The 14,906-nt window shown below is 43.6% G+C and overlaps 2 protein-coding genes across 2 annotated transcripts in view; one reads left to right on the top strand and one right to left on the bottom strand.

The window, feature by feature from the left end:
- The window catches only part of DGKE (diacylglycerol kinase epsilon), a 44,572-nt gene extending 40,417 nt beyond the window's left edge, over positions 1-4,155 (bottom strand). The window contains exons 1-2 of the mRNA XM_075845880.1: positions 3,624-4,155; positions 1,319-1,478 (exon numbers count right to left, since the gene is read on the bottom strand). Of these exons, the coding sequence (XP_075701995.1) occupies positions 1,319-1,478; positions 3,624-4,054 (591 nt within the window). The 5' untranslated portion in view covers positions 4,055-4,155. The remainder of the gene's footprint in view (positions 1-1,318; positions 1,479-3,623) is intronic.
- Positions 4,156-4,520: 365 nt separating this feature from the next.
- C13H17orf67 (chromosome 13 C17orf67 homolog) overlaps positions 4,521-14,906 on the top strand; it is a 31,287-nt gene continuing 20,901 nt past the window's right edge. The window contains exon 1 of the mRNA XM_075845881.1: positions 4,521-4,807. The gene's annotated coding sequence lies outside the window, so the exon portion shown is untranslated. The remainder of the gene's footprint in view (positions 4,808-14,906) is intronic.

The following is a 14,906-nucleotide window of genomic DNA, read 5'->3' as shown; positions in this document are numbered from 1 at the left end:
ACCTCAAAATTGTATCGTTAAAAACGACAGCTTATCCCCACAAAAAAATAAGCCCCGATACCACTTAATCGACGGAAAAATAAAAAAAGTTATGGCTTTTGGAAGGTGGGGAGGAAAAAACTAAAATGAAAGTCTGAAAAATGGCTGCGGCAGGAAGGGGTTAAAGGTGTGGTCACATGAACAAAAGTACTTTTTAAGCAATAGATAAAGAATCATCATTATCTATATTAAAAAAAATAATCCTAAAATCTAGCAGTTTCCACTCTGGCCCCTGAGCCTCATAACAGACTGACCCTTCCTGTTCAGTTTTGTTCTCTCAGCAGTCATCTTCTTATCATCACCGGCAGGATTACAATGACAGCTAACACCTCAATAGATAACACAGGATCCACCATTGAGAATAGACTGATCCTTCCTGTTCTGTAGAGATCACTTCTCATCAGTCCTCATATTATCATCACAGGCAGGATTACACTGACCGGTAACTCCTCTATATAGATAACACAGGATCCACCATTCATAATAGACTGATCCTTCCTGTTCTGTAGAGATCACTTCTCATCAGTCCTCATATTATCATCACAGGCAGGATTACGATGACAGGTAACACCTCTATATAGAAAACACAGGATCCACTATTCATAATAGACTGATCCTTCCTGTTCTGTAGAGATCACTTCTCAGTAGTCATCTCATTATCATCACAGGCAGGATTACAATGACCGGTAACACCTCTATATAGATAACACAGGATCCACCATTGACAATTGATGGACACAGCTCCCCTCCTAAACAATGACCCCTGCACAGGTCACAGAGCATGCCCACAACATGCTCCCGTAGAAGTCAATGGGACCCCTCCTGTTCATATGATCCATGTGTCTGCAGTAAAGCAGGTCTCTAAATGCTGTTACCAGCAGCTCAGGCAAGATGGCTACCCCCATAATCATGTACAGAAGAGAGAATAAAAAAAAACAAAAAACTCTACAATCAAAAAATAAAACCGATTAGAAAAAACGACTATCACTATCTGGTTTTAAATAGCAAAAACAATACATAGGTGACATTCCCTTTTTAGTCATTTCACAATTTGATGTGTCTAAACTATTTTTTGCTGTTCTGAGATATTACTATTATAAACTTACAATGGCGCCCCCTGGTGTTTCACGCACACACGCAGTTTGTATTGGTCGGCGGCCGGATTATCCAACAAATACTTGTATTATGTTTGAAACTTTGCAGTCAAATGTTATCAATTGTTTCAAAATGATGAAAACTACAAGTTTAGAAAAAAAAATATTTATATAATGAGATTTACCGTCATAAAATCAGCACTTCTGCTCCGTTTCAGTTGTTTAACAGCCCACAGATAATTTGGTGGAATGATGAGATTGCTGAATTCTCCGAGGTCACAGTCCTCAGTCTTTAGAGGACTTTCCATACAGTCGTCATGAATGATCCGCTGACACCAGATACATCTATTTACAAAGGAAAAAGACAACCGGTGAATAAGAGCCCTCATGTGCTCCTCCTGGTAATATACAAGTCACATACTGAACCCTCATGTGCTCCTCCTGGTAATATACAAGTCACATACTGAACCCTCATGTGCTTCCTCCTGGTAATATACAAGTCACATACTGAACCCTCATGTGCTCCTCCTGGTAATATACAAGTCATATACTGAACCCTCATGTGCTTCCTCCTGGTAATATACAAGTCACATACTGAACCCTCATGTGCTTCCTCCTGGTAGTATACAAGTAACATACTGAACCCATATGTGCTTCCTCTCGATAATACACAAGTCACATACTGAACCCTCATGTGCTCCTCCTGGTAATATACAAGTCATATACTGAACCCTCATGTGCTCCTCCTGGTAATATACAAGTCACATACTGAACCCTCATGTGCTTCCTCTCGGTAATATACAAGTCACATACTGAACCCTCATGTGCTTCCTCTTAATAATATACAAGTCACATACTGAACCCTCATGTGCTTCCTCTTGGTAATATACAAGTTACATACTGAACACTCATGTGCTTCCTCTTGGTAATATACAAGTTACATACTGAACCCTCATGTGCTACCTCTTGGTAAGATACAAGTCACATACTGAACCCTCATGTGCTACCTCTTGATAATATACAAGTCATATACTGAACCCTCATGTGCTTCCTCCTGGTAATATACAAGTCACATACTGAACCCTCATGTGCTTCCTCCTGGTAGTATACAAGTAACATACTGAACCCATATGTGCTTCCTCTCGATAATACACAAGTCACATACTGAACTCTCATGTGCTCCTCCTGGTAATATACAAGTCATATACTGAACCCTCATGTGCTCCTCCTGGTAATATACAAGTCACATACTGAACCCTCATGTGCTTCCTCTCGGTAATATACAAGTCACATACTGAACCCTCATGTGCTTCCTCTCAATAATATACAAGTCACATACTGAACCCTCATGTGCTTCCTCTTGGTAATATACAAGTTACATACTGAACCCTCATGTGCTTCCTCTTGATAATATACAAGTCACATACTGAACCCTCATGTGCTTCCTCTTGATAATATACTAGTCACATACTGAACCCTCACATGCTTCCTCTTGGTAATATACAAGTCACATACTGAACCCTCATGTGCTACCTCTTGGTAATATACAAGTCACATACTGAACCCTCATGTGCTTCCTCTTGATAATATACTAGTCACATACTGAGCCCTCACATGCTTCCTCTTGGTAATATACAAGTCACATACTGAACCCTCATGTGCTTCCTCTTGATAATATACAAGTCACATATTGAAACCGTCACGTGCTTCCTCTTGGTAATATACCGTGGTTACCGTAGCTACAGGAGAGGATTTGTTTTCATGAGCATAGAGCATGGATGAGAAATGATTACACAGGATCCTATAAACACATTCTGGACCCCCGAATCTGTTCCATGATACCAAGTGTAAAAACAGCTTGTGTATGTGGCCGGCTAGCGCTGCTTCTCTTCTGGCAGGCAATATGACAGGCCTCATGCAATTTTAAGCAGCCCAGACCGCAAATGCGGCCCGTATATTGACTCGTCCTATTTGTTTGCGGTCCGGCGTACCGGACAATGTACGGACCAGGAAAACCACAGTCGTGTGCAGGGGCCCATGGGATAGAACGTGTCCTATACCATGCGCAATTGTGTATAGTATGCTGCCGCAAAACGACAGTAGTGTGAATGACGCCTGAGCTCACGTGAAGCGGGGAAATAGCCGTTCAGACGCTACCGAAAGCCGGGATCACACATACAGCCTTGATGAATTTTTCGGCTCCGTTTTTTTTTTGTGTACAAAGCATCCGAAAGGAGGGGACGGTATAAAGGAAAGACTGGTGCGTCCCTCCTTTTGTGTGATTTAAAGCCAAACCGTCATCAAAACTGCACGTGTGTGATCGCGGCCTTATGGGTATGGCCTATATATTCAATAACATGATTTATAGCAGGAGGGGGTTCTCCAGTTTTAGATGAACTACAAGTCCCAGCCTGTCCTGACAGCTGGAGAGGACTAGTTTCTGGGGTTATGGAGAACCGCATGACATCATGTCTGAACGATGGTCTGCACCTGTAGTCACATAGCTTGGGTTGACTCCCGCACTGCTGCCCACACACCATACATTGGCTGCAGAGCGGCATATTGCCCCGGACCCAGTGGTGGCTCTGGGCGATGCCTCCTTGCCCCTCGCTTCTTCCCATCACTTCTTTACATTGGAAGCTCTTGCTTGCTTTCCACACGCAGCGTTCGTCAGCGCACAAGCCGCAGCACAAGCAGTAGGCCCCCCGCAGGATGTGCTGCTCGCACACGGAGCAGTACGTGGGTCTCCCGAATAAATCAGTGTCCCGCCAGCAGTGCTTCCCGTCTGCAGCCAGGCTCCTCCGCCGAGAGCGGCGCACGCTGCACCAGAGAGTGATGAGCACAGGGATGGTGACCGCGCACACCGTCCATACCGCCAGGCTCAGGCCGCGCTCACCCCCCGCAGCCGCCTCTTCTTCCATGTCCGTCACACTGCGATCATCGCCGCTGTCAACAACGGAAACTCAGCGTCCGACCGTCAGAGCTGCCGGAGGATGCGTAACCAAGGCGACGCAGGGCGCGCGGCTGATGACGTGCCGGCCGCTCGGAGTGATGCTGCGCGCGTTCTGACTGCTTTCTGCAGCTGCCTGACGCGTTCTGAAAACACAAATGAAAACTCTTTCCATAGGGAATTGCACATACCTCCCAACTTTTAAAGTGTACCTAAACGTTTGACAAACTTCTGACATGTCATAGTGACATGTCAGTAGTTTGTATTGGTGGGGGTCCGAGCACTGGGACCCCCACCAATCGCTTCGTGTCTGTTCGGCTTTTTCCGGAAATCAATGTATCGGTGTATGGACTCAATTGAAAGTCTATGAGCCCGTACTCCGATACATCGGCTTTCCGGAAAAAGCCGAACAAAAACGAAGCTGCTGAGAGCTCACACGAATGCCTCTACCGCTTCGTTCTAGTGATTGGTGGGGGTCTCAGTGCTCGGACCCAGTGGCGTAGCTATAGGGGTCGCAGCGGTCGCAGTTGCGACCGGGCCCCTAAGCCTGGGGGGCCCACGGGCCCCCGTTGCCATACAGCATTTTTTCTAACTAAATCTTCTGTGCCGTGAAGCCGGCACTTCCGGGTTACGGTCACATGGTACACTTAGTGTACCATGTGACCGTGTTGTCACGTGACACGGCTTCCAGACAGAGCAGAAGAGTCGGTGCGGAGGAATCCAGGTAAGCTGCAGTGTAATGTAATGTATTGTGTTGTAACGTTATGTATTGTAATGTAATGTATGTGATGCCTTGTAATGTATTGTGTTGTATGCGGTGGAGAGGGGGGGAGCGTTAAATCACAGCCCCCCCCCTCCACCGCAAACTGCACAATACAGTATAGTACACATGAGTGTATGAGAGCGGGGCTGCGGCTGTGTAATACAGTCACTGCCCCGCTCCTGAGTCCTGACATGTGAGCGCCGTCAGGATGATGTGATGCGGCCGGCGCTGCACTAATGAGCGTCGGCACTGAAGACAGAACATGGTGGGCGCGCTACAAAACACCCCCATGTTCTGTCCTCATTGCCTGAACCGCCGCTCATTAGTGCAGCGCCGGCCGCATCTCCACATGCTGACCGCGCGCGCACTTATATCAGGAGCGGGGCAATGGCTGTATTACACAGCTGCAGCCCCGCTCTATAACGGCGGAGATCAGAGAAACCGCTCATCTCCGCCGCTATTCTCCTGAATGCTGCGATCAAAGCTGACTGCAGCATTCAGGGGAAAATGAGAAGGGGGGATGCCCCAGGATCGCGTCACAGGGAATTCCTGTGATGCGATTAAGGGACATACCATATATGGGCAGACAGCCCAGGGTCTGTTGAAGGACCCCAGGGCTGTCCTACCATATTTCCTGTTGTTAGGGCATACTGAGGTATGTCCTAACAACTGCCTGTGTACTATCCGTACACAGGCTAATGTACTGGCATATAGCTATAGGCCAGTACATTGAAGTTTAAAAATAAAATAAAAACAAAGTAATGTTAAATTAAAAAAATACACATACACTTTTTAAATAATAAACATTAAAATAAGTCTCAATACATAAAACATACACATACTCGGTATTGGCGCGCCCGTAATTACCTGCACAACAATTTTTTTGCATCATTTATGATGTGTACTTTGTAAAAAAATAAAATAAAAATTGCTTTCTATCACTTAGGCCCCATTCACACGACCGTGCCCGCAATCAGGGCCCGCGATTGCGGGCACGGCCGGTCGCCGACTGCCACCCGCATTTTCGGGCCGTGCTCCCATACAAAGTATGGGAGAACGGCCCGCAAAATGCAAAAGGTCGGACATGTTCCGTAATTTTCGGAACATTTCTACGGCACGGACACCCATCCGTAGCGCTACGGAAATGTGTCCGCGCTCAATGAAAGTGAATGGAGGTTATTTACGGTCGTGTGCATGGGGCCTAATTGTGAGGCACGAGGTGCGATGATGAATTTAACCTCCATGTGCCTCACATTAATAGTAATTAACCCCATCATGTACCTTACACATTAACCCATTATGACTGAGAAACATGATGAGGTTAATTACTATTAATGTGAGGCACATTCAAAATTCATCATCGCACCTCGTGCCTCACATCAGAAAATGGAAGAACTTTATTTTTATTTTTATTACTGTTGGCAAAGTAAACGAAGTATCGGTATCGAAGTCCAAATTTTGGTATCGTGACATCCCTACACTGTGGGTCGCGTCCCCCTGGGGGCTCGTGAGTCACTCACCGAGGTCCCGGTTCCAATCAATGCTGGAGCAAGGAGCTGACATCTCCTTGATCCAGCATTCCCTGTGCCGTGAGAGGCTCGACGCAGGCAGACGGGATGTAGCGACATCATCGCGCCTTTCTGCTCGGAGTCACTCATAGTACACACCGGAGGAGGCGAAGGATCCTCCACCCGACGTGAGAACGGGGATAGGTAAGTAATTATGCACATATGGGGGCATTATACTGTATGGGGGGGCTGATATTGGGGGCAGCTATGGGAGCATTAACTGTGTGGGGGCATTATACTATGGGGGCTGTTGGGCAAGGCGTCTGGGCATAGGAGCGCGCAGGGGTCTGATGATGATGGTGGTGCTGGGGAGGGGTAGGGGGGCCCAAGCTGAATTCTTGCACCCGGGCCCATGAGCCTTTAGCTACGCCCCTGCTCGGACCCCCACCAATCCAAACTTCTGACATGTCACTATGACATGTCAGAAGTTTGTCAATTGTTTAGCTGCACTTTAAGTATCGCAAATAGTCTATTAGTCTTATGGTATGTGCACACGACAACGCCAAATACGTCTGAAATTACGGAGTGGTTTTCAAGAGAAAACAGCTCCTGAATTTCAGATGTTTTTGCATGTACTCAGGTTTTTCGCAGCGTCCATTACGGACGTAATTGGAGCTGTTTTTCAATGGAGTAAATGAAAACCGGCTCCAATTACGTCACAAGAAGTGTCCTACACTTCTTTGACGCAGGCGTAATTTTACACGCCGTCTTTTGACAGTGACGCGTAAAATGACAGCTTGTCTGCACAGAACATCGTAAGACCAATTGCAAGCAATGGGCAGATGTTTGCCGACGTATTGGAGCCGTCTTTTCAGGCGTAATTCGAGTAGTAAAACGCCTCCATTCCATCTGAAAAGCGGTCGTGTGCACATACCCTAACTCTCACTAATCCCCGCCCTTAGACACTTGTTTCAGCCCAAACAGTATCATGCTCCCATAGTACCTCCCCAAAGTATAATGCCCCAATAGAACCCCCAGAGGTGTAGCCAGGTTCTCCAGCACAAAGATTCAGTTTCGCACCCCCCAACCAACATATATACAACACCAGAACAAAGCTCATTACATATATACAACACCAGAACAAAGCTCAGTACATGTATACAACACCAGAACAAAGCTCATTACATATATACAACACCAGAACAAAGCTCAGTACATATATACAGCACCAGAACAAAGCTCAGTACATATATACAACACCAGAACAAAGCTCAGTACATGTATACAACACCAGAACAAAGCTCATTACATATATACAACACCAGAACAAAGCTAATTACATATATACAACATCAGAACAAAGCTCAGTACATATATATAACACCAGAACAAAGCTCATTACATATATACAACACCAGAACAAAGCTCATTACATATATACAGCACCAAAACCAAGCTCATTACATATATACAACACCAGAACAAAGCTCAGTACATATATACAACACCAGAACAAAGCTCAGTACATGTATACAACACCAGAACAAAGCTCATTACATATATACAACACCAGAACAAAGCTCATTACATATATACAACACCAGAACAAAGCTCATTACATATATACAACATTAGAACAAAGCTCATTACATATATACAACACCAGAACAAAGCTCATTACATCTATACAGCACCAAAACCAAGCTCATTACATATATACAACACCAGAACAAAGCTCAGTACATATATACAACACCAGAACAAAGCTCAGTACATGTATACAACACCAGAACAAAGCTCATTACATATATACAACACCAGAACAAAGCTCATTACATATATACAACACCAGAACAAAGCTCATTACATATATACAACACCAGAACAAAGCTCATTACATATATACAGCACCAGAACAAAGCTCAGTACATATATACAACACCAGAACAAAGCTCATTACATATATACAACACCAGAACAAAGCTCAGTGCATATATACATCACTCTGTGTTTATTTATTTTTTGTATCTTTTTAACCCGTTAGTGACTGCCCCATAGTGTTTTTACGACGGCCCCTAACGGGCTTTATTCCGATGCAATAGCCTTTTTACGGCGCTGCATCGGAATAAATAAAGAGAGCAGGGAGCCGTTAAATCTCCCTGCTCTTAGCTGCCAGAGGTAGCTGAGGGCTGGGGGGCGTCCCTGCTTGAATGGGTGAGATCGATATTAGTATCGATCTCACCCGTTTAACCCCTCAGATGTGGCGCTCAATAGCGTGCGCCGCATCGGAGTGGTTTTGGAGTACGGGAAGGAGCTCCCTCTCATCCCACTGACACCTGGTGATAAGATCGCCGAGTGTCTGTCTTCTATGGCAGCCGGGGGCCTAATAAAGGCCTCCAGGTCTGCCTGTAGTAAATGCCTGCTAGATCATGCCTCATGCCTACACGGACAGGCATAATACACTGCAATACAGAAGTATTGCAGTGTATTATAAATGCGATCGGATAATCGCATATTAAAGTCCCCTAGTGGGACTAGTAAAAAAGTTTAAAAAAAAGGGAAAAAAAAATGAAAAACCCACTTTCTCCCCTTAAAAACTGCTTTACTATTAAAAAACCAAAATAAAGTTAAATAGTTACACATATTTGGTATCGCCACGTCCGTAACGACCCCGACTATAAGGTTATTACATTACTTAACCCGCACGGTGTACGCCGTAAAAAAATTAAATAAAAAACGACAGAAATTTTTTTTTTTCTGTGAATCCTGACTTTAAAAAAAATGTGATTAAAAAGTGATCAAAAAGTCGCATCTACTCCAAAATGGTACCAATAAAAACTACAAGTCTTCCCGCAAAAAAAAAGCCCTCATACAACCGCATCGGCGAAAAAATAAAAACGTTACGGCTCTTCAAATATGGAGACACAAAAACAAATAATTTTGAAAAAAAAAGCGTTTTTACTGTGTAAAAGTAGTAAAACATACAAAAATGATACAAATTTGATATCGTTGTAATCGTAACAACCCGACTTATTTATACCACACAATAAACGGCGTAGATTTAGGACGCAAAAAAGAGTGGCGAAATTTCAGATTTTTTTTCTATCTCCCCCTATACATAATCTGATTGGCGCTGTAATGTAGATAACAACAGTGGTTTTTATTTTGAAAAACGATCATTTTTGAGCAAGTTATGAGCAATTTTAGATTTAGTTTCTTAATGCCCAACTGGGTGTGTTTTTACTTTTGACCAAGTGGGTGTTGTAAAGAAGTGTATGAGGCTGACCAATCAGTGACCAATCAGTGACCAATCAGTGTCATACACTTCTCATTGTTCCAGCCCAGCTTCTTTCACTGCACAATCTCACTGTGCTGTTGATCATGCTGGGCTGGAACAATGAGAAGTGTATGACACTGATTGGTCACTGATTGGTCAGCCTCATACACTTCTTTACAACACCCACTTGGTCAAAAGTAAAAACATGCCCAGTTGGGCATTAAGAAACTAAATCTAAAATTGCTCATAACTTGCTCAAAAATGATCGTTTTTCAAAATAAAAACCACTGTTGTTATCTACATTACAGCGCCGATCAGATTATGTAGGAGATAGTCAAGTTATAATCTGGTGACAGAGCCTCTTTAAGGTCTAAAATAGGCTGCTCATTAAGGGGTTCAACAAATCCAATAAAGGTTACATTTTAGATTAATGGTCACATCCTGCCACTATTGTATATTATTTAGCCCAGCAGGGCAATCAGTTAAGTGAACACTACTACAATCACTTAATAAGTACAATTACATACAGTGGAGGAAATAAGTATTTGATCCCTTGCTGATTTTGTAAGTTTGCCCACTGTCAAAGACATGAACAGTCTAGAATTTTTAGGCTAGGTTAATTTTACCAGTGAGAGATAGATTATATAAAAAAAAAAACAGAAAATCACATTGTCAAAATTATATATATTTATTTGCATTGTGCACAGAGAAATAAGTATTTGATCCCCGACCAACCATTAAGAGTTCAGCCTCCTCCAGACCAGTTACACGCTCCAAATCAACTTGGTGCCTGCATTAAAGACAGCTGTCTTACATGGTCACCTGTATAAAAGACTCCTGTCCACAGACTCAATTAATCAGTCTGACTCTAACCTCTACAACATGGGCAAGACCAAAGAGCTTTCTAAGGATGTCAGGGACAAGATCATAGACCTGCACAAGGCTGGAATGGGCTACAAAACCATAAGTAAGACGCTGGGTGAGAAGGAGACAACTGTTGGTGCAATAGTAAGAAAATGGAAGGCATACAAAATGACTGTCAATCGACATCGATCTGGGGCTCCATACAAAATCTCACCTCGTGGGGTATCCTTGATCCTGAGGAAGGTGAGAGCTCAGCCGAAAACTACACGGGGGGAACTTGTTAATGATCTCAAGGCAGCTGGGACCACAGTCACCAAGAAAACCATTGGTAACACATTACCCCGTAGTAGATTAAAATCCTGCAGTGCCCGCAAGGTCCCCCTGCTCAAGAAGGCACATGTACAGGCCCGTCTGAAGTTTGCAAATGAACATCTGGATGATTCTGAGAGTGATTGGGAGAAGGTGCTGTGGTCAGATGAGACTAAAATTGAGCTCTTTGGCATTAACTCAACTCGCCGTGTTTGGAGGAAGAGAAATGCTGCCTATGACCCAAAGAACACCGTCCCCACTGTCAATCATGGAGGTGGAAACATTATGTTTTGGGGGTGTTTCTCTGCTAAGGGCACAGGACTACTTCACCGCATCAATGGGAGAATGGATGGAGCCATGTACCGTCAAATCCTGAGTGACAACCTCCTTCCCTCCACCAGGACATTAAAAATGGCTCGTGGCTGGGTCTTCCAGCACCACAATGACCCGAAACATACAGCCAAGGCAACCAAGGAGTGGCTCAAAAAGAAGCGCATTAAGGTCATGGAGTGGCCTAGCCAGTCTCCAGACCTTAATCTCATCGAAAATTTATGGAGGGAGCTGAAGATCCGAGTTGCCAAGCGACAGCCTCGAAATCTTAATGATTTACAGATGATCTGCAAAGAGGAGTGGGCCAAAATTCCATCTAACATGTGTGCAAACCTCATCCTCAACTACAAAAAACGTCTGACTGCTGTGCTTGCCAACAAGGGTTTTGCCACCAAGTATTAAGTCTTGTTTGCCAAAGGGATCAAATACTTATTTCTCTGTGCAAAATGCAAATAAATATATATAAATTTTGACAATGTGATTTTCTTTTTTTTTTTTAAATATAATCTATCTCTCACTGGTAAAATTAACCTAGCCTAAAAATTCTAAACTGTTCATGTCTTTGACAGTGGGCAAACTTACAAAATCAGCAAGGGATCAAATACTTATTTCCTTCACTGTATATACAAGCACCAGCACAAATACAGCTCAATTTAGTGCAACCCCTGCCGTATAGGTTTGCACTAAATTGTATACAACTCCCAGCATGGCCCGAACAATGGTAAGGATATGCTGGGAGTTGCTGTTTCACACAAAAAAAAAACATATCATAATCATACCACCCATCATCTCACTGCAAATCATACAGTGACTACAGTGCTGATTAGAGGCAGAATAAACATTTACATTAAGTGATTCACAGGTGACGTCAGATTCTCTTTTCTTCTCCATCCAGTCCAGACCTCTATGATGACTTCTCCCGGTCACAGCCCATTTCTGCAGTTTGCAACTCAGATGTCTGCAGCTTCTCTTGTTTCAAACATTTCTGCACCTATAAACAAAGATAACATTTTCATGATGCCACACAATACGCCCCTAAATATAATAGTACCATACACTACACCTCTAATTATAATAACGCCATACACTTTCCATGATTATAATAGCACCATACACTGTGTCCCATACACTGTGTCCCATACACACGCACACCGTGCCGATTGTAGATAGTGGCCCCCATAGAGCCCCCTGTAGATACAGTGCGAGAACCAAGATCAGTACATACATACGGTGCCAGTACCAATATCAGTACATAAATACAGAACCAGAACAAAGCTCAGTACATATATACAGCTCCAGAACAAGGATCAGTACATATATATAGCGCCAAAACAAAGCTCAATACATATATACAGTACCAGAACAAAGCTCAGTACATAAATACAGCACCAGAACCAAGCTCAGTACATAAATACAACACCAGAACCAAGCTCAGTACATAAATACAACATAATATACAATAGTGGCAGGATGTGACCCTTAATCTAAAACGTAACCTTTATTGCATTTGTTTAAAAAGATACAAAAAATAAATAAATAAGAGTTTTTGACAAGTTATTTGACGCGGAAACCGCGCCGCAAAACACGCCAAGAAATGTCCGAAAATGCCTCCCATTGATTTCATAAATAGAGGAGGCGTTTTTTTCCTGCGAGCGGAGAAACCGGCTCGCAGGAAAAAGAAGGGACATGCCCTATCTTCGGGCGTTTACGCCTCTGACCTCCAAAGCGTATTTCGCGGCGTTTTATGCCCGTTGTACTCAATGGCCGCGGGCGAAAAACGCCATGAAAATCGGCGTGCAGGCACACGAAAATCTGCCTCAAAATTCCAAACGGAATTTTGAGGCAGATTTTCCTCCTGCAAAAAAACTCTGTGTGAACCCAGCCTTTGAGTCTCAGGACTGTATCCACTAGTGTCACTTTCTTTTTGTGTGCACTAGGTACCTACTAACATCTATACAATTCCCACACTAGCCTGGACCCTGATCACAAGTCCTTCTGTTTGTGTGGGAGTTGAAGTCCTTTCCTCTGTATATGTTGGAGGCTGCTGGTTTCCTCTGACAAGAGCGGCCTCCAGGGTGGCAATGCAGACCTGCTCTCTTCTGACCAGGTCTGCAGCGGTTGAATGATGAAAGCGGCGCGATGACTTCATTGTGCCGCTTGCATAGTTATAAGGCGTTGATTGACAGGGCACTATGACTAGCCCTGTCTGTCAATCAAACGCGTTTTAACGACGAAAGCGGTGCAAAGAAGTAATCACTCCACTTGAGTCGTTGAATGGCCAGCAACATTGGACAGGGATTTGCAAGGCAGGGATTAGACGTCACTACCCGCCCTGTTTGATTGAGTCAGCTGACGCGTTTCATCCCTGAACGGGATTTCCTCAGAGCTGTTGCTATATCTATGCAGTAAGCTTGGTTCTGTTACTATATCTATGCTGTAGGCTTGGTTCTGTTACTATATCTATGCACTAGGCTTGGTGCTCTTACTATATCTATGCACTAGGCATGGTACGTTTACTTTATCTATGCAGTAAGCTTGGTTCTGTTACTATATCTATGCAGTAAGCTTGGTTCTGTTACTATATCTATGCAGTAAGCTTGGTTCTGTTACTATATCTAAGCACTAGGCTTGGTTCTGTTACTATATCTATGCACTAGGCTTGGTGCTCTTACTATATATCTATGCACTAGGCATGGTACGTTTACTATATCTATGCAGTAAGCTTGGTTCTGTTACTATATCTATGCAGTAGGCTTGGTTCTGTTACTATATCTAAGCACTAGGCTTGGTTCTGTTACTATATCTATGCACTAGGCTTGGTGCTCTTACTATATCTATGCACTAGGCTTGGATCTGTTACTATATCTATGCAGTAGGCTTGGTTCTGTTACTATATGCACTAGGCTTGGTTCTGTTATTGTATCTATGCAGTAAGCTTGGTTCAGTTACTATATATATTTGAGTGCTTGGGTTGTTTTTCCTATACAAATTGTGGGCTATCCAAACCCGAACCCTTATAGCACCTGAACATTTTAGCCAGGAGTGCAGTCCATCATTCTCCTTCTACACTATATATACTGTATATATTGCATTTGGTGGTTTGCAAATCCGTCAGAGACAATGACTACTGGCTATGTCCCGCAGCCCTTTAGAAAGCGAATGGAGTGGTGGCCAAACATGTGCATGTGCTGTCCTGCTCCATTCCCATGGGACCCCTGTTCTCCGTACCCCGACCGATGAGACATTTATAATAATAATGAGAAAACCCATTTAACCAAGAAGTATATGCCAGGGTATATAGAGGAGTAACGAAGCAACAAAACAAATCAATGTTTGTACACTATGTAATTTAAGCATTACTAATAGAAAAGCTAGCCACTAGTTTAATAAACCCACACTGAAGTATGTTTAAAGGGTAACTAAACTTTCAGAAAACTTCTGACATGTCAGACGTTTTGATCGGTCGGGGTCTGAGCACTGAGACCTCCACCGATCACTAAAACGAAGCTGCAGAAGCGCACGGTGGAGTTTCTGAGAAAAATCGATCGGAGACAAAACCGGTCAGCGCTCATCCGGGCTCTTCTGCTGCTTCGTTTTAGCGATTGGTGGAGGTCTCAGAGCTCGGACCCCCATCGATCAAAACTTCTGACATGTCACTATAACATGTCAGAAGTTTTCTGAACGTTTAGTTACCCTTTAAACACCCCTCTGCAGAGAATTTAAGAATATGGGGTTACAGAAGCCCCTTCTTTTCTTGTTATGCACATGTTTA

Source organism: Rhinoderma darwinii, chromosome 13 (genome assembly GCF_050947455.1).
Source record: "Rhinoderma darwinii isolate aRhiDar2 chromosome 13, aRhiDar2.hap1, whole genome shotgun sequence".
In the NCBI taxonomy this organism is placed as follows: Eukaryota; Metazoa; Chordata; class Amphibia; order Anura; family Rhinodermatidae; genus Rhinoderma; species Rhinoderma darwinii.
The sequence above is the reverse complement of the archived record's forward strand: the minus strand, read 5'-3'. Positions and strand labels throughout refer to the sequence as shown.